This window comes from Geotrypetes seraphini, chromosome 8, assembly GCF_902459505.1.
Source record: "Geotrypetes seraphini chromosome 8, aGeoSer1.1, whole genome shotgun sequence".
Classification (NCBI taxonomy): domain Eukaryota; kingdom Metazoa; phylum Chordata; class Amphibia; order Gymnophiona; family Dermophiidae; genus Geotrypetes; species Geotrypetes seraphini.
In genome coordinates this window covers 57,504,747-57,525,459 of record NC_047091.1, presented here as the reverse complement: position 1 = coordinate 57,525,459, position 20,713 = coordinate 57,504,747, and the positions used below count along the sequence as shown (strand labels likewise).

At 46.7% G+C, this 20,713-nt stretch overlaps 1 protein-coding gene across 5 annotated transcripts in view; it reads right to left on the bottom strand.

Annotated features, from left to right (window-relative positions):
- Positions 1 to 20,713, bottom strand: part of AXL (AXL receptor tyrosine kinase) — a 246,106-nt gene that overhangs the window by 48,151 nt on the left and 177,242 nt on the right. For all 5 annotated transcript variants that reach the window (XM_033956315.1, XM_033956312.1, XM_033956314.1 and 2 more), the window contains one exon: positions 14,646 to 14,737. In XM_033956315.1, coding sequence (XP_033812206.1) covers positions 14,646 to 14,737 — 92 coding nt within the window. The remainder of the gene's footprint in view (positions 1 to 14,645; positions 14,738 to 20,713) is intronic.

Sequence of the window (20,713 nt, the reverse complement as noted above, 5' to 3'; positions counted from 1 at the left end):
GGTGGCCCTATATGAATTTTGATAATAAAACTCACTCATTCTCTTATGATTATCTGAGTAGTTGAAATCACCTATTATACTGTTGCCCAATTTGCCAGCTTTCCTAATTTCTGAAAACATTTCATTTGTCTGCTCATTCTGTCCCGGGGACGGTAGTAAACCCAGCCCATATATTTCTTCCCTTTACACATGGAATTTCTATCCATATGGATTCCACATTTCTATCTGTGTTGTACAGAATATTTATTTTGTTTGACTCAATTCCCTCTTTAAACATAGAGCACAATCTCCCCCCCCCCCCCCTCCAATAAGATTTACTCTATCATTGCAATATAATTTGTATCCAGGTAACACAGGGTCCTATTTATTGTCTTTCTTCCACCAGGTCTCTGAGATGCCTATTATACTTACTTCATCATTCATTGCTATATACTCTAACTCTCCTACTTTTTTTTTTTAGACTTTTAACATTTGTATACAGACATTTCAAATTGTGTTTTTTCCTTGTTATCTAAAGGCTGCTGACTTGACATCTTTACTCTGCTTCCCACTTAGGCACTCTTGGTTTTCTTTCACTATTATTGAAACCTCTCTATTTAGACTCTCTAAATGTTTTGATTCAACAGTGTCCTTCAAGGATACTCTACACCACTCCATCTGCTCCTGGGCAACTGTCGGCTTGACTGTCGGCTTTCTTGCCCTTCTTAGTTTAAAAGTTGCTCTATCTCCTTTTTAAACATTAGTGCCAGCAGCCTGGTTTCACACTGGTTAAGGTGGAATACATCCTTTCGGAATACGCTCTTCCAGAAACATAGTAACATAGTAGAGGACGGCAGATAAAGACCCGAATGGTCCATCCAGTCTGCCCAACCTGATTCAATTTAAATTTTTTTAATTTTTTCTTCTTAGCTATTTCTGGGCAAGAATCCAAAGCTCTACCCGGTACTGTACTTGGGTTCCTACTACTGAAATCTCCGTTAAAACCTACTCCAGCCCATCTACACCCTCCCGGCCATTTAAGCCCACCCCAGCCCATCCTCCACCAAATGGCCATATATAGACACAGACCAAATGGCCACTCCAGCCCATCCTCCACCAAACGGCCATACACAGACACAGACCGTGCAAGTCTGCCCAGTACTGGCCTTAGTTCAATTTTTAATATTATTTTCTGATTCTAGATCCTCTGTGTTCATCCCACGCTTCTTTGAACTCAGTCACAGTTTTACTCTCCACCACCTCTCTCAGGAGCACATTCCAGGCATCCACTACCCTCTCCGTAAAGTAGAATTTCCTAACATTGTCTTTGAATCTACCACCCCTCAACCTCAAATTATGTCCTCTGGTTTTACCATTTTCCTTTCTCTGGAAAAGATTATGCTCTACGTTAATACCCTTCAAGTATTTGAACGTCTGAATCATATCTCCCCTGTCTCTCCTTTCCTCTAGGGTATACATATTCAGGGCTTCCAGTCTCTCCTCATACGTCTTCTGGCGCAAGCCTCCTATCATTTTCGTCGCCCTCCTCTGGACCGCTTCAAGTCTTCTTACGTCCTTCGCCAGATACGGTCTCCAAAACTGAACACAATACTCCAAGTGGGGCCTTATCAATGACTTGTACAGGGGCATCAACACCTTCTTCCTTCTACTGGCTACGCCTCTCTTTATACAGCCCAGCATCCTTCTGGCAGCAGCCACTGCCTTGTCACACTGTTTTTTCGCCTTTAGATCTTCAGACACTATCACCCCAAGGTCCCTCTCCCCGTCCATGCATATCAGCTTTTCTCCTCCCAACATATACGGTTCCTTCCGATTATTAATCCCCAAATGCATTACTCTGCATTTCTTTGCATTGAATTTTAGTTGCCAGGCATTAGACCATTCCTCTAACTTTTGCAGATCCTTTTTCATATTCTCCACTCCCTGTTCGGTGTCTACTCTGTTACAAATCTTGGTATCATCTGCAAAAAGGCACACTTTTCCTTCTAACCCTTCAGCAATGTCACTCACAAACATATTGAACAGGATTGGCCCCAGCACCGAACCCTGAGGGACTCCACTACTCACCTTTCCTTCCTCTGAGCAACTTCCATTAACCACCACCCTCTGGCGTATGTCCGACAGCCAGTTTTTAACCCAGTTCACCACTCTGGGTCCTAACTTCAGCCCTTCAAGTTTGTTCAACAGCTTCTTATGAGGAACTGAATCAAAGGCTTTGCTGAAATCTAAGTAAATTACATCTAGCATATGTCCTCCAGCTCTCTGGTCACCCAATCAAAAAATTAAATCAGGTTCGTTTGGCACGATTTACCTTTTGTAAAGCCATGTTGCCTCAGATCCTGTAACCCATTAGATTCAAGGAAGTACACTATCCTTTCTTTCAGCAACACTTCCATTATTTTTCCAACAATTCAAGTGAGGCCTGTAGTTTCCTGCTTCATCCTGTGACCACTTTTATGAATAGGTACCACATCCGCTCTCCTCCAATCCTCAGGAATCACTCCCGTCTTCAGAGATTTGTTGAACAAGTCTTTAATAGGACTCGCCAGAACCTCTCTGAGCTCCCTTAGATCCCGTCTGGTCCCATCGCTTTGTCCACCTTCAGTTTCATAAACACTCTCCTCTGTGAACGGCGCAGAATCTACTCCATTTTCTCGTGTAACTTTGCCAGACAATCTCGGTCCTTCTCCAGAATTTTCTTCTGTGAACACAGAACAGAAGTATTTGTTTAGCACATTTGCTTTTTCCTCATCAATCTCCATAAATCGATTTCCAGCATCTTTTAGTTTAGCAATTCCATTTTTCATCTTCCTCCTTTCACTAATATATCTGAAAAAAATTTTGTCTCCCTTTTTTACATTTTTAGCCATTTGTTCTTCCGCCTGTGCTTTCGCCAGACATATCTCTCTCTTGACTTCTTTCAGTTTCACCCTGTAGTCCTTTCTGCACTCTTCTTCTTGGGGTTTTTTATATTTCACGAATGCCAACTCTTTCGCCTTTATTTTCTCCACCACTAGTTTGGAGAACCATATCGGCTTCCTTTCTCTCTTGTTTTTATTGATTTTCTTCACATAAAGGTCCGTAGCCATTTTTATCGCTCCTTTCAGCTTAGACCACTGTCTTTCCACTTCTCTTATGTCCTCCCATCCTAACAGCTCTTTCTTCAGATATTCTCCCATTGCATTAAAATCCGTACGTTTGAAATCTAGGACTTTAAGTAACGTGCGGCCACTCTCCACTTTAGCCGTTATATCAAACCAAACCATTTGATGATTGCTACTTCCCAGGTGAGCATCCACTCGAACATTAGAGATACTCTCTCCATTTGTGAGGACCAAATCCCTTGTGGGTTCCGTCACCATTTGTCTGAACAGAGCCTCTTGAAAGACATCCACAATCTCCCTACTTCTTTCTGATTCCGCAGACAGAACATTCCAGTCCGCATTTGGCAGGTTGAAATCTCCCAACAGCAGAACCTCCTCTTTCCTTCCAAACTTTTGGATATCCACAATCAGATCCTTATCAATTTGCTGCGATTGAGTCGGAGGTCTGTAGACTATACCCACGTAGATAGAAGTTCCATCTTCTCTTTTCAGAGCGATCCATATCGCTTCTTCCTCTCCCCAGGTCCTTGCATTTCGGTCGCTTGGATATTGATCTTTACATAGAGAGCTATCCTCCACCTTTTTGACCATCTCTGTCCTTCCTAAAAAGATTATATCCCGGTATGTTTGCATCCCATCCATGTGATTCACTGAACCATGTCTCTGTGATAGTGACAATATCTAGATCTGCCTCTAACATCAGGGCTTGCAGATCATGAACTTTGTTGGTTAGACTGTGAGCATTTGTGGTCATCGCTTTCCAGCTATTTTTCAGCGGTAATCTCCTTTTTCGTATGGATTTTTGTTTCGTTTCACTTTCCATTGCAATACTAAGAAATGAGTTGCTGATATTGTTTATGTTGCAATCTTTACTACTATCACATCTTTTCTTTTGCCAGGGGTGGTCTCTATAATTGTCCTTCATACATACACCACCCCCATCTTCTGGTTTAAATGCCTAGAAACATATTGTCTAAATTTCTCTGCAAGGTTTCTTTTTCCTGCTGTAGTAATATGTAGCCCATCAGTGCAATATAGCTTCTTGTCCTTCCATGTATTTCCCCATCCTCCTATGTACCTGAAGCCTTCTTGATGACACCAGGCTTTGAGCCATCTATTAAAGTCCTCTGTGTTTTTCACTTTTTGCTCTCCCTTTCCATATGCAGGCAATATTTCAGAAAAAGCTAAAGTCTTTACAAAAGGTTTCACGCCCTCACCAAGCTCCCAAAAAGCTTTCTGTGCTGCAAGTGTGGAGTTGTTGGCCAGGTCATTTGTTCCCAGATGGATAACAACATCAGTGTTAAAATCCTTAGTTCTCCTAGGACAAGCAGGATGAGTCAGCCACATATGGTGTTGTCCCAACAGCTCCCAATTTACGGATAAGCTCTCCAATAGCTCAGAGAGATTTTTTTTTTTTCTCTGAGCATGTGCAGTGCCCGGGCACCACTGGGCATGCCCGAGCCCTACCCATTTCCCCCCTGCTTCCCCCTAATCCCCAGTCTTTAGTTTCCACCCGTTCCCATCGGTTGGATTTTTCCACAGCTCTCCATTTTTCTACAATCAAAACCTGTTCTACTTACCATCTTGAAGATGCCAGAAACATCAAAGAAATGTCCGGGCTGCAGGAAAAGGATGAGCACACTGGACCCTCACGACCTGTGCGTTCGCTGCTTGGGCACAGCACACGAGGAACAGTGTTGCATGCACTGCGTCCGTCTGTCTCCACGGGCACGCAAGCTAAGGAAGAGGGCACTGAGAGACTTCTTGAAGAGAAGTGAGGCCCGAGAATCTTCCTCCAGCAGCCTTCCTCATCGGAGTGTAGCAGCGGGGGATCCACAGAGGAATCCGGTGAGGAGCCTCCAGGACGTCCTGGCTCAGTCAACCCCCTCCCCGACTGCAACTTGCCCGGTCGAGAAATCTCTCCCGGAGGTCCTGCATGCTGTCGCTAGCCGTCGGCCCCTGCAGGAAGCCGATCGGGGTTCTCCCTCCTGCACCCCCCTCCCGAAGTCATCGGGAACACCATCGGCCTCTGCCCGAACGGGCACATCGCTGGGGGCGCCTCCCGGTCTCGCACTTACCCCCACGTGTGGACCGGAAGAGAAGCCATCTCTCTGCTCCTCCACAGCCCGATCCAGCGTGAAGCCACACCCCCCAGCAATGAGGGAGCAGCAAATGGAAAGGGAGCCTGGGGAGAAACCAGCCTGCAGGCAGCCACGCCTCCCACCAATGGAGGAGCAGCCAGCTACCGGCCTAACACGCCCCCTAGCAACGGAGGAGCCAATCCCCGATCGGCCATGCCTCCAAGCAGCAGAAGATCGCCGCCCAGGTCCGCCCCTCCTGCACAACCAGCCAACCAGCAGCCAGACCTGCCTCCCTGAAGAGAGAACTCGTCGGGGAACCCCTCCTGACATCAGCAGGCAGGGAGATTGCAGGGGCACTCCTCCCCGATCAACTCAGGATGCTACAAGCAGCCTGAGAACGGGGCACAACGAGGCACGCTGCAGGGAGAGGAATCGGCACTCCCCCCACCAGCACACTCGGCATCGGGATGCTTCCCGATCTCCCCGGGGGGAGCCTTTTTGCCGCCACCATCACCAGCGCAGCCGCAGCAGGGGTGACAGAAGGCACAATCACCACTCTCCTGCAGGACACAGATCCAGAGGGAGAAGCAGCAGGCGACCATACAGCACACCATCTCCCTCCAGCCCTTCTGCATCCTCACCACCGACCAAGCGACGCAAGGACTGCACGGAGGGAATGCCCCACCTGGAGCGTCAGACGACCGGCCAGGGGGTCGAGCGTCAGACGACCGGCCAGGGGGTTGACCATCAACAACTGGTTCAGCTTCTGACCCAGCTTCTCGCTCAGCAGGGGACCCCCCAGACACTGCAGCAGCCCAGCACCCAGATGAGCAGCGCCCAAGCTCTACAAGTTAACAGAGCCGCTGACATTGACACGGGGGACGAATCCGATGACAGCTTCTTGAGCGCCTACAACTCGGACCGTTCCCCTGCGCCATCTCAAACACAGACGACAGCGAAGCCCCCGGCACAAGCACCGGAGGACCTAGCCTATCCCAAGTTTATCCAGAAACTCGCTGCCTTCCTTGGGATCCATGTGGGGGGACCACCAGAACCCACGCCAGAGGATGACGGCCTCCTGCAATCACTGGAATATCCCAAACAGCCAGTAGTGATCCCAGTTCATACGAACCTCCTTGACTGCAGAGACAAGATTTGGCGGACCCCCTCCTCAGGGCCTCCCACATCTAAGAAACTGAGCGCGAAGTACCAGGTCCTCCCGGTCCCAGGTTTTGACAAACCGCAGCTGCCACACATCTCCATCGTGGTAGCCTCAGCGCTCAAGAGACACAAGACGGCGCGATCGGCCTCTAACGGTCCGCCTGTGAAGGACCTGAAAACCCTAGATTCCATGGGGAGAAAGACCTTCGAGGGCGCGATGCTTAACGCACAAATCGCCGCACACCAGTTCCAGGTGATGCTGTACCAGGAGGCCATACAAAAAAAGATAAAACAGGCTCTACAGCTCGCCTCCCAGCCGGTACAGGACTCTCTCTCATCCCTCCTCCATGACCAAGGGGAATGCAACAAGCATCTCTTCAAGGCGGTTTTTGACGTCTTCGAGACATCCAGCCGCATCGGGGGAACGGCTATCCTAGCACGGCGCTTGGCCTGGATCCGTGCATCGGCGCTCCGCGAGGACCTCCACGAGCCCCTTGCGGATGCCCCATGCACAGGAGAACACCTGTTTCGCGACAAGGTCAAAGAGACAGTCGACAGCATTAAAAACGACTGCACCACCCTTCAAACCCTCGCTTCTGACGGCCTAGAACGTTGGGCCCCTCCACGAAGACAGCAAAGGAATCGCAAGCCCTTCACTGCCAACAGACGCCACTCCGCAGCACCACGCTGGCAGCAGTCTGGGAACCTACGCTCCCAGCCATATAGAAACTCCTACGTGGACAAGCGTCGCCCAAGGGACAGGGGCAATCAAAGGCAGATGCCCCCCCCAAAGCAAAAGCAGAATCTTTGACTACCCCCCGAACCAGCAGGGGCCAGTGGGGGGCAGGATCAGATTGTTTGTGAGTGCCTGGTCCAGAATCACCACCGACCAGTGGGTCCTCAACATCATCAAACGGGGATACCGCATACGGTTCGACTCCCGCCCTCCAGAAAAACCACCGCAGCGGGCGGGGCACCCAACTTCAGACGAGCCTGTTCTCCTGCGACTAGCAGAGGACCTGCTTCGGGCAGATGCAATAGAGGTGGTGCCACCAGAGGAGATCAACATGGGGTTTTACTCCAGGTATTTTCTCGTGCCAAAGAAGGACAAGGGCAAACGCCCAATCCTGGACCTCCGTCATCTCAACAAGTGCATACACAAAGAACGCTTCCGGATGCACTCCCTGGGCACAGTCCTGCCCCTGATACAGCCCAACGACTGGCTAGCCTCGCTGGACCTACAGGACGCCTACACTCATGTGCCTATCCATCCAGCTCACAGGAAGTATCTTCGCTTCAAGATCAAAGAGAGACACTTCCAGTACAAAGCCCTACCCTTTGGACTCTCGACAGCCCCAAGAGTGTTCACAAAGTGTGTGGCCGTGGCAGCGGCACATCTTCGCCTGCAGGGAATATGCGTCCTTCCCTACTCGACGACTGGCTGATAGTGGCCCGCTCACCAGGGGAGGTCCATGCAGCCCTGACAACCACCATAACCCTCCTCCAAGAACTGGGGTTCCTCATCAACTACAAAAAATCCCACCTGATACCCACCCAGAGGATATCATTCATCGGGGCAGTCATCGATACCACACAGACCTAGGCCTTTCTACCGGCCGGCCGGATCGACACCTTGACATCCCTGGCCCAGCGCATCTCTGCCAGCAGCTCATCATCAGCACGCTCCTTTCTGCGTCTCCTGGGCCACATGGCGGCCGCAGTCTTTGTTGTCCAACACACCAAACTACACTTGAGACCCCTGCAATGGCACCTCAGACGTCACTGGAACCAGCATACCCAACCACTGACCACCAAGATTCCCATTCGCCGACCCATACACAAGACGCTGCAGTGGTGGATGTCCCGAGAAAATTTAGCGAAGGGGAAACCATTCAGACCACCACCCCACCAGCTGGTGGTCACCACGGATGCCTCCAAACATGGATGGGGGGCACACCTTCTCCATCTTCGCACAGGAGACACATGGTCTGCCCAGGTGTCCTCACTCCATATCAACCTACTGGAGCTCAGGGCCATAGGGAATGCCCTCGAAACCTTCAATCAATGGGTGACAGGCAGGACAGTCCTCATCCAAACAGACAACCAGGTGGCCATGTACTACATCAACAAGCAGGAGGGCACAGGGTCAGCCTCGCTTTGCAAGGAAGCCTGCCGCATTTGGGAGTTCGCCATCGCCATTCAGTGCCCCATCCAGGCAACCTACCTCCCGGGGGAGCAGAACGACCTGGCCGACAGTCTCAGCCGCCAGCTGGACCCCTACGAGTGGTCTCTCAACCCAGCGGTAACGAAGAAGATCTTCAGCACCTGGGGCACACCGAGCATCGACCTGTTTGCGACAGAACTGAACACAAAATGCACAATCTTTTGCTCAAAGAGACCGACCCAGCGCCGTCTCAGTCCCGACGGCCTGTCCCTGAATTGGAACCACGGACTCTTATACGCCTATCCACCAACACCTCTCATACCCAAAGTCCTGCAGAAGATCCTCCAGGACAGAGCAACGGTGATCATGATTGCCCCGTTCTGGCCCCGGCAACCATGGTTCCCGTTCCTGCAACGGATAGCGGTTCACCCACCTCTCCGCCTCCCGATCAGCGCAGATCTCATAACACAACACGGGAGTGCCAACCTCCATCACAACCTGCGCTCCCTAGCCCTGACCGCATGGATGTTGAGAGGATGAACCTACCACAAGACGTGGAGCACATTCTCATGGCAGCCAGAAGACCTTCAACCCGAAAATGCTACGGATTGAAATGGAGAAGGTTCCGCCACTGGTGCACGAACACACAGCGAGACCCTTACAACTGCCCCATACCGGACATCCTGCAGTACCTACTAAGCCTATCTCAGATGGGCCTAAAACCTACTTCCATCAAGGTCCACCTAAGCGCGATCGCGGCGTACCATGCTGGCTTGGACAACTCACCGGTGTCGGGACAACCGGTATTCGCAAGATTCATGAAGGGACTGTCCAATCTGCACCCACCGGTCAGACCACCACCGCCCGGATGGGACCTGAACTTGGTGCTGCATCAGCTCACCCTCGATCCCTTCGAACCCTTGGGGGAGGCAGACCCCAGATTCCTGGCTTGGAAAACCCTCTTCCTGACCGCCATTGCATCGGCCAGACGTATCAGCGAGATCCAGGCCCTGGTCCATCACCCCCCCTACACACTGCTCCATGAGGACAGGGTGGTGCTCAGAACCCACCCCCGATTCTTGCCGAAGGTGGCGTCAGCGTTCCACATCAACCAGTCTATCATCCTCCCCGCACTCTACATTCACCCACAGGGGGGCTCGCAGCCACTACAGCGACACCCCTTGGACTGTGTACAGACCCTGACCACCTACATTAACAGGACACAACAGACCAGACAAGCCTCACAACTGTTCGTCTCCTACGACCATAACAGGCCAGGACGGCCAGTCACCAAACGCACGCTCTCGCGCTGGATATCCCAGTGCATCTCTTTCACCTACATTAGAGCGCAGCGTGAACCGCCAGTGGGAGCCCACGCCCACCAGCTCAGAGCCGTAGCCACCACTCTGGCTCATCTACACCATACACCAATAGAGGACATCTGCAATGCAGCCACTTGGTCCTCCTTGCACACCTTTACCAAGCACTACTGCCTCGACATAGCATTCCACGCCCCGAATGCATTCGGCCAAACAGTCTTGCAAGCGGCCCTCCCCTCCCGGGAGGGACACCAACCACTACCACTGCCTTGACAAGCACTGATCAAGTAGGGGGGCACAGATACTGATTAAGTGCCAGCCAGTACTACATGTCTAGACTAGAGGTTCAATATGCAAGTACTAATTGTTCCACGCAATTACGAATTGTTACCGTTTACATGCTATTACGAATTGTTACTGTTGACCAGTTACTTTTTCTCACTGTTCCTTGACGGTTATTGACCAGTTGCACTGTTCGGCAAGTATTATTGCCCAGTTAACACAGCACTTTATTAAAGAAACCTGTTTACACAACTGAGCCTGCTTTGCCTGATTACCCTGCCCGGCTCGGCCTCCATAGCCAGGCGAGGGATGCACAGAGCGCTAAATCGCAGGTCCATTCGGTACATCCCTCGGCTAGGGAGTCACCCATATGTGGCTGACTCATCCTGCTTGTCCTAGGAGAAAGTGTAGTTACTTACCTGTAACGTAGGTTCTCCGTGGACAGCAGGATAGTCAGCCACACAACCCACCCGCCTCCCCATATGGCCGACCCGGCCACAGCTAGGAACATCCTGGGGATTAGGGGGAAGCAGGAGGGAAATGGGTAGGGCTCGGGCATGCCCAGTGGCGCCCGGGCACTGCACGTGCTCAGAGAGAAAAAAAAAAAAAAAATCTCTCTGAGCTATTGGAGAGCTTATCCGTAAATTGGGAGCTGTTGGGACAACACCATATGTGGCTGACTATCCTGCTGTCCACGGAGAACCTACGTTACAGGTAAGTAACTACACTTTTCTTCCTTAATTATAGTCTGTATTTGCCTGGAACTCCTGGTAGCTGAGGATCCTGGAAGACATTTCACTATTTTGGTCTCCTCGCCTTGTGTTCTAAGGTTAATGCCTTTGATGATGGAATCCCCCAACAGTAATAGTTTTCTGTTTTTGGCTTTATTTGTGCTTAGGGTGCGCTTGTTCGCTTGAGTTACCTTCATTGGTTCCAGTCCCACCTCCCTTCTGTTTTCTTGAGTATCGCAGAGCACTAGTGGAGCGAAGGAATTCTGTAGAGGCAATATTAGTGAAGGCGGATGTTTCTGTGTTACATGTCACAGTCTTCCTGAGCCTACTGTGACCCATTTATTCCTGGGCTGTTTTATTATTTGAGGTAGAAAGTAGCCCATTTCCTATCAAATCTAAATCCCTCAACCCTGCATCATTGTCTCAACCGCACATTGAGACTTCGGAGCTCTGCCTGCCTCTTGGGTCCTGCACATGGAACAGGGAGCATTTCTGAAAATGCTACCCTGAAGGATCAGGATTTCAGCTTTCTACCTAAGAGCCTACATTTGGATTCCAGAACTTCCCTCCCCCATTTTCCTGTCATTAGTACCTACATATATCAAGACAGCTCCTCCCCAACACTATCTAATATCTCATCTAAGTGACATGTGAGATCCGCCACCTTCGCACCATAACTGTTCACAAATACTTTACAGAAGTGCCCTCCTAATGCTGCTGAATTACAGAAGCAATTTAGAAAGATCTAGATTAGACATTTCCAATTATTCCCAAGAAAATTTACTGAAAAATGACCTCTTGGGCTATAACAAAAAACTGGCTGTTTCAGAACATTCTTAAATAACAATTTAGGATATTTCTAATTTCTTTTAGGTTATTTTACTTTAATAAATGCATGCTAGGATTTGTTGCTAAGTGTGTTTAGTTGATTTCAATGATATTAATTAATTAATTAATTTAGGTGGTTGTTGGCATTCTAATTAATATATATATATATATATTTTTTTTTTTTTTTTGCAGGTTCTGTGTTTTTGCTATATTGAATTACATTGTACTTTGCTCTCCGCATCATTAGGAAGAAAATTAACTATAAAACCAAACTTTTGTGAGTGAGGTAAGTACAGCCTGTTAATCCAGGGGTTTGCAGGCACAGCTGGTACCACCTGGAAATATCAGGAGAAGAGAGGAGGACAAACAGAGACAAGGGCTGATAAGGAAAAGGGGGGAGGAGGACAAAGGAAGGGCGGGAGGCCGATAAGAGAAGGAGAGAGACAAGCTTTGTCGACACCAAGTACAAATTGTCCTGCCAATTCCTGTTGTCTGAATCTGAGAGAGAGACAGCGAGTGAGGGGAGGAAAGGGGGAGGGAGAAACACTGGCAGAGGGAAGCAGGACAATCGTAATTATTTCCCATTCCAGCCCTTTAGCTCTGAGCTGAACTTTCCTGAACCACAGCCAGGAAGAAAACATTCACCCCCTGCCGTGCTGGATTTCAGTATTGTCAACAAAAGTAAAAAAGAAGTCCTGTCTGGAGGGCTCTCCCCTCCCCATAACTTGTTTCCCTTCTCACTGCCTTATTTCCCTCCCTCTCCCTTCCCTTTCTCCAGGAACTATTAAGGTCTGCCCATGTCCATGAATGTTAAAAGTTATGGAGCCCTCCCCCCTAAAACACTTTCCATTGTAACTCAATAGTGCAGGAGGAGATGTGTTTCACCGGTTTGATAAGAGACTGTCAGGCTGTCTAAAGGCTGCTTTGAAGGTCCAAGCTGAGTCTGTTTTGGATAATAGGGCGAGAGCCAGTGTGTGTCAGGCTTACCCAGGAGACTGAAAGGAGGGGGGGGGGCTGGCTGGTAATGCATTAATACCAAACTTGAGATCAGTTTTCACAGGAATGACTTGGTCATTCTTACTGGTGATGGAAGGTGGAGTTGGTTGACAGGAGCGTTAGGGTGACCCTAGAACAGGGGTCAGCAACCTTTTTAAAGCAAACAGCCATTATATCCTAAATGTTTGACCCAAGATTTACAAAGAGCCGCAATGGGTAGAAAAGGGGGTTTGAGATACGATTTTGTATGTGATATGTGTATATGTGCATTTAACGTAAAAACTAAACTACAAGCATTTACAGAAAATAAAGAAAACCAATTTAATGAGACTTTTGACACTGTATTTCCACAGAGTTGTTTCATGTCCATTTCTCCCTCTTTCCCCATGCACCATCTCTCCCTCCCCTCCACCCCTAGATACATATTTTCCTCTCTCCCCATGCCCCATCTCTCTTTCCCCTCCACCCTTAAGTCCATTTCTCCCTGTCTCACCACTCTCACCCCTCCTGCAACATATTTCCTTCCCCCTCAACCCCCCTCACAAATATTATGCTCTTTCTTGCTTCAACGGGTCAGCGGTGATTCCTACAGCTGCTTGCCACTAACCCGGAAGACTCTCCTCTGTCATGTCCTCCCGGGCAGAAACAGGAAGCTCTGACAGAGGGTGCAACATGGCAGAGGAGAGGCTTCCGGGTTAGCGGCAGGCAGCTGTAGGAATCGCTGCCGCTGACCCGTTGAAGCAAGAGAAGAGCCGCAGCCAGATGGTGAAAGAGCCGCAAGTAGCTTGCGAGCCGCGGGTTGCCGATCCCTGCGCTGGAAGACGACCCTGATTTATCAGTCCATAGACAAAAGGTGGGCACACTGCACTGATAAAGTAAAAACACAGTAACTTACAGAAGCAGCACGCCCTGCAGCAGCAAGAGAAATGGAGCCACCCCTCCCCACCTTCAAACCGGAAGCTCCCCCTCTCTCAAGGAAGGGCACCAAAAACCTGAATTTCAGTACAGTTACAAGTTTATTAAAATTTGATGAAACGCTAATCATAATTCTAAGCGTTTTACAATATAAAAAGGGGAGGACATTTAACATACTTATTATCGACTGGGACATGTGACTTACTTGAAAACAAGAGGAAAGTGGGAGAAATACGAATTAAAAGAAAAGGAAACAAATAAAATAGATAAGGGAAAAAACAGAAGGATGGTGAGGAAAGCCTTGAACGAGAGATGATGTAGAAAGGGATCAATTCAGTTATCAGCTAGGATGGACCCCGAGGTCATTTAGCATTCAAATGTGTCTTTAAAAAGGAAGCATTTAAGGTTTCCCTTAAATTTATCTACAGCATTTCTTCCTCCCCTTCTTCCTATAACCTGTAGGGATGGAGGGAAGACAGAGAGAGATTTGCAGGACTGGGATTTTGTTGGCCTTTCTCACTGGAGCCCTGAGCCAGTGCCTCATCAGTAGCATAGTGGGGAGGGGGGGGGGGAGGGAGGCGGTCCATCCCGGACACCATGTTGGTAGGGGTGCTAGCATCCCTCCTTCTCTCTGCCTTAATCAGTGCTGATAACAAACTTAATTGGCTTAAATTAAAATGAATTGCTTTCTAGGCACCTACCACTTTCAGCTAGGCGCCTAGTACAAGGCACCTACCAGAAAGTAGGTGTGGTTAAAAGGCAGATCGTGGCCATGTTTTGCATGTTGGCTCCTACATTGGACTTAGGCGCCATTATTTAAACCAAGAAAACCCTGACAAATAGGGGACACCTATGGTTTTGATGCCTACTGATGTCCAATTTGGGTGCTGCTTGGTGCAACTTTATAAACCTTTGTATAATACTATTCTGGTCTGATATACTCTGTTCTTGGAGGTCTGGGAAGGGACTCGTTCATGGAACCGCTTACAGGTTCAGTGACGAAGGATCCCGCTGCATCTGACAGAGCCTTAGGTTATCCCGTATAAACAGCTCAGGATACTCACAGGTGGTCTCTGTAGTCCTTCGGCTGTAGGATTTCTTTACACGGTATCGTACGACCAGCTCACCCTGCTCCATTGCGGGTTCAAACGCCTCCCTGCAGAGTCAGAAGAAAACGGTCAAAAAAAATTCATTTGTAACCTGGACTTACATTCTGCCTTTCATCAAAACAGGGCCCCAATATATACGCATATAGGGATGGGCAGTCAGAGGGTTTTCATTTCATGTCAGTGTTGTTTCCGGCAATGTTCATTTTATTCTGTTTCTCTTTGATTATTGTGTTGTCATGGAAGCGAAGACATTCAGTATTTGCTGTTTTGGAAAGAGTGTGATAGTGTGCATATGTGCAATGGTTTGAATAAGCAAATTATTTGCAGAGTGCATTCTCTTTCTACCTCTCCCCAAATAGGTTGCTAAAATTTGACCTCATAGGGCAGATGCATGTGCAAATTAGTTAACCAGCTGCTTACAATCAATTATCGGCACTCTTTTGGACTTATGTACACATCAGCCTATGCGCTATTCTATAATGCTGCGCGCCCAAAGACCCCAATTCTATAAACGCCACCTAATATGTAGGTGCCGAGGAGCATGTACCAATCATATGCTAAACACCGTTTATAGAACCGCGCTTAGTGGCACCTAAAGCAGTCTTAGGCACTGATAGGCGTTGAAAACTTAGGTACACTCTACGCCAGGGTTTTCTTGGCCTAATTGAGTGCGCCTAAGTCAAGGCACCCAAACTCTGCTCACAATCTGACTCTAACCACGCCTACTTTCTAGTAGATGCCTTGGAGTAGACGACCACCTCGAAGTGGTAGGTGCCTGCCATTTAATTGCAATTTTCAATTAACAGCGCCGATTAAGGCTTATTAATTAAGCACCTAGAATAGCTAAGCACCCCGATTTAGGCGCCTAACTTTAGGTGTTTTTTTTATAGAATCAGGGCCAAAGTATCTCATATGCAACCTCTAAAGGGGGCATGACCACCAGAGGGGCAAGACAATGTCAAGAGCATTCCAAAAATATAAGTGCAGTGTTTTGTTTTTCTTTATTCATTTTTACATCTTACAACAAGTGTATCAGAAAATATCAATTAAACTTATACAATATCACTTGATTAACTTTCATATACAACTTAAATTATAATATTTAAACCCACCCTCCCATTCCTACTATTTCAAATATGATTATATATATCATATAATATATTATATAATCTTTTCTATTAACTTAAACATTTAATATCATATCAGAAATCCCTCCCCCCCTTCCCTCACTTTACAATTATACCAGTATGGGAAAAATGATATTTATTCATCACAATATTCTATTAATGGACCCCCAAATCACCTGGAACTTATTAAAATTTCCTTATAAGTGCAGTGTTACAGAATTCCTGGGCTGCATATGCAACTTGCGTGCCAGATTTTACACCAGATTTCAGCAGGTGTAAATCCTCGCGCTTAAAGCTGGGTGCAGGAATCGACACTAAGTGTTGTTCTACAAAGTGTAGGTTGGCATGGCGCGCCCTTTTCTAGAATACAAGTTTAACCCTGGGGCACGGGCAGTGTGTCTGGGAGGGAATGCATGGATGGGAGAACATCGCAGGGGAGGAGACATAGGCATCCTGGAACTGTCTGCCAAGTCTCTTCCCTGAAGAAGCCCTTTCTGGAAACGTCAATCGCTCCTCCTAAACTTACTTGCTCCACTTCATCACTGACGCTGAAACCGTGGATTGAAGACAAAGTTTTATTTTATTTTTCTTTCCAGCTTATGATTTATCTTTAATCTTATCTATTGTTTTGCCTTTTGTCTTTGTTTTGTTCTATTTCTATCATTTAAATTTCTCCAGAATTCTACTGTTCAACGGCTCCCCCTTCTGCTTCTATTCCTTTCTCTCCTCTCTTCTACCTTCCAAAGTATTTAGATCAATGCTGTCTTGTTAAAATGTTTATTTTATTTTTATTTTTCCTCTAACTCTACTTTTCACTTCTCTATTACCCTCCAGGTACTTTAGTTAGATTGTGAGCCTTCGGGACAGTAAGGGAATTTTTCAAGTACCTTTCTTATTTCTAATCTTAATGTATATTTTCTGTAAACCGCTTAGAACCTAACGGATGTAGCGGTATATAAGAAATAAATTACATTACATTACATTACAACCCGGAGCTTTCCGGCGCCATGTATTCGTTCTGGCTCATAGTGTGCACATTTTTGAAAGAGTGCACACTGATATCCACAAATGAAAAAAAAAAAACCACACACACAAACCCCTGGATTCCATAAACGGCATGTTTTCAAGATGTGTGTACTTAATTGGCTAACTACCTATTAACCCGTGTCTAGAGCTAGCATATTTTCGTGTCTGGGTCCTTGCGAGTGGAATAAGATTCCAGGATTACATTACATTACATTACATTACGGATTTCTATTCCGCCTATACCTTGCAGTTCAAGGCGGATTACAAAAGATTTGACTGGACATTTTCCAGTGAAGATACAATTTTTTTTTTTTTGACAGAGGAGAGATAGCTGGATAGATTCCTAAGGGGATTTAGGGGTTGGATAGTAAAATGACAGTGCCGAACTGTGTGATATGGACAAAGAGAATATTGTTAGAGTAGGTAAGATTACCATCTAATTTTTGGGGTCTGTTTGCTTGGAAGGTGTTTAGGTGGGTTATTTGGGGACGTAATATCTTGAGGTAGGTGAAGAATGGTTAAGATATTTGGATGAATTTTTTGAAAAGCAGGGTTTTGATTTCTTTTCGGAATGTTTTGAAGTCGTCCGATGTTGTCAGCAGATTGGAGATGGTATGGTTGAGTTTTGCTGCTTGTGTTGCCAGAAGGTTGTCAAACAATTTCTTGCGTAGTGTGCCTTTGAGTGGGGGAAAGGTAAAAGGGTTTGGGGTTCTTCTGTGTCTTGAGGTGGAGATCTGGTTTAAGCGGTTGTTTAGGTAGGAAGGGGAAGAGCCATGTAACGCTTTGAATAATAGGCAGTAGAATTTGAATTGAATTCGTGCTTGTATGGGTAACCAGTGGGAGTCTAAGAAGGCAGTAGTTATGTGATCATATTTTCTGAGTGAGTAGATCAGTCTGAGGGCGGTGTTTTGTATGGTCTGGAGTCTTTTTATCATAGTGGCTGGACAAGGAAGATAGAGGGAGTTACAGTAGTCCAGCAGACCTAAGACTAGGGATTGGACAATTAGTCTGAATTGTGCTGGGTTGAAGAATTTTCTGATTTTACGTAGATTTCTCATGGTTAGAAAAGCTTTCTGGGTCGTCTTGTTGATTTGGGACTGCATTGTGCAGCATCTGTCTATTATAACTCCTAGGATATTTACAACAGCAATCTAGTTTGAGTAGTTTTAAGAAAATGTCGAAGAAACATCTCTTAATATGGGACCTGATTTATAGTTTTTTTGGTGCGAGGCGCTGTTAGCCTCTTTGTAATATTAGGAGGCTTTACATTATTATTATTATGTTATATTGATGTTTGTTTTGTTGTATTGTGTGTGATTCTGTTTGCGTGTGTACTTTACTGTGTGGTATAAATAAAGAATAAAGGATACAAACTTTCAATAACTGGATGGTAACAACCAATTATTAATGTTAATTGGCAACAATTAGAATTTGCGTGCACATCTGGCTAAATGCTATTCTATAATGCTGGACGCCTAAACCCCATAGTGCAACCCAAAAAGGGGCGTGGCCAAGGGAGGGTCATGGGTGGTCCCAAAAATTGCTTGCAGTGTTATAGAATAATGAATCTCCACACCCAGTTTGGGTGCCGGGATTCATATCAGGTTTTAGCAGGCATAAGTCTGGTGCCCCGAACTGGGTTTGGGCCTAGAGAAACTATGAACAAAAACAAACATATTAAAAATGATAAAAGTCTACAGATGCAGGAACATGTGTAGTGTTGCTGTTATAACTATTCTCGTGTTTTAAATCATTTGCGTACCCTTTTTTAACTTTTTGCAATTCAGTGGTTCTTTCATGTATGCTATGATTATATAAACGTATTTTTTAAATGTGTTTTTGCTATTTATCTGTATAGATGTGGAGATAAAAATGATAAAAGTCTACAGATGTATCTGTACATGCTTGTTTTTGTTCATAGTTTGCCTTGATCCCTCAGGCAGGCACTTTATCTCGCCAAAACATGCTGCCATGTCGGGTCTTCTGCATGTTAGAACTAATAAACTGTGATCCTGGTCATCTGTGCTTTCCTCCTGATTTTGGAAATGCACTGTTCATCCCCACTTTGGTTTCTCTTATCCATTTTTGTGCACCATTTATACAATTTTTTTAATTCATTAGTGACATGGAATATATTACTGAAATTTCCCATGCTGCTGCAAATGACAGCCCATTCCTACTAGTGTCCTTTATTTAATCAGGTTGGGCAGACTGGATGGACCAGTCGGGTCTTTATATGCCATCATCTACTATGTTATGACAGCCCATTCCTACTAGTGTCCTTTATTTTGGCAGTGACTACCTGGAGAAACATTCAGGGTGCAGCCAGGGCTGGGATGGATGGCCACGCAGATTGCATAAGGGCTTTGGAAGAGGAGAAAGGAGAACCAGTCAGTATATTATTCTGTAGTCAAGGGGTGGGCCTGGCTCACCCAGTTTGGGCTCAAGCCCATCCACCTAGCAGCCACAGGTTTCTGGCAGCGGTTCCTACTTGCTGCCAGTGGCTGACTTGGAAACCTTCTCTCTGATATGTTTGCATTTTGCGTCAGAGGTAAAGCTTCCATGTCAGCCGCTGGCAGCATTTAGACACCGTTACTGGCGACCTGAAGACAAAAAGAAAAGCTGCACGGGAGGGGAGAGGCTGCTGCACAGGCTGGGTGGGAAGCAGAAAGAGACTGCTTGGGGTGGGAAGGGAGGGAAAAAGAGAGGCTACTGCACAGGTTGGGGGCTGGGAAGGGAGGGAAAGAGATGCCCGCCCACTTTGGGCCCAGGCCTACCCAAGATTAGCTGTCTGGCTATACCACTGGCTCCAAGGTATCGTATAGAGTGTTCGTGGACAAAGCTGAGGGTCAGGAAGATCTCGTGACTTACCCCACAGTCACACAGGTAAGAAAAAATAACAACCTGGACAAGAGACACTAGGAAGGTTAAAAAAAAAAAATTAAAAAAAAGACAGGAACTAGTCAATAGATAGAAAAATTTATAATACATAGCCCAAAGCGGCAATGTTTTGGTAAATGCTTGCATCAAGGGAAAACACATCAACCCCTTAATTCTATATATATAGGTCAAAATTTGTGCACACAATTTAATAGCACAAGACAATTAGAGCTGATATTTGGTGCTATCAATTATTGGTGCTAATTGGTAATAATTAGAATTTAAATGTGCATCTTTATAGTCGCTATAAAGATGCATGCGTAAATTTTTACACGTGGATCCAAAGAGGAGGTGTGGCCATGGGAGGGGCAGAGGCGGCTCAGAGGGGTTCCTGCAGTGTTACAGAATTAGGTAGATCTGAGCCGGGTTTCACTTGATGTGGATCCCAGTGACAAGAGCTATTATCAACACCACTTTCTGCCATTCTGATTGGTACCTGTCTTCTTTTGGACCTTCTTGGTATCTTCTGACCTGGTGGTTATTTTTCCTTACCTCACGTGGTTACTCTCTTGGTTACTGCCAAATTCACATAGGACATATTAATATTAAATCTATAAGGGCCATCTATATTTATGTGCCAAGGAAGTGCCTATCTGGAGCTTATTCATCAAAAGAAAGTAGATATCTATTTTCCTTTATTGAATAGTAACACAACTGGGCAAATACCTGTGTATAATTAGGCCATCAAGCTGGTATAAATGCTTGCGCCTAGATTGTAGAAAAACATGCCAGTAACGTAGCCAGAAAGAAGATTTTGGGTGGGCCAAAGGAGGACATGGGTGGGCACTAAATATCCTATATCCTCTTTACTCCCCTATCCCTCCCCCCCTACATTCCACTTTTAAAAGAAACTACTGTGTAAGTACTGAGCAAGTGGGGATTCCCAAGCCCTGCCAGCTGATAATCTCCCCAAAGGCACCAATAAACTCC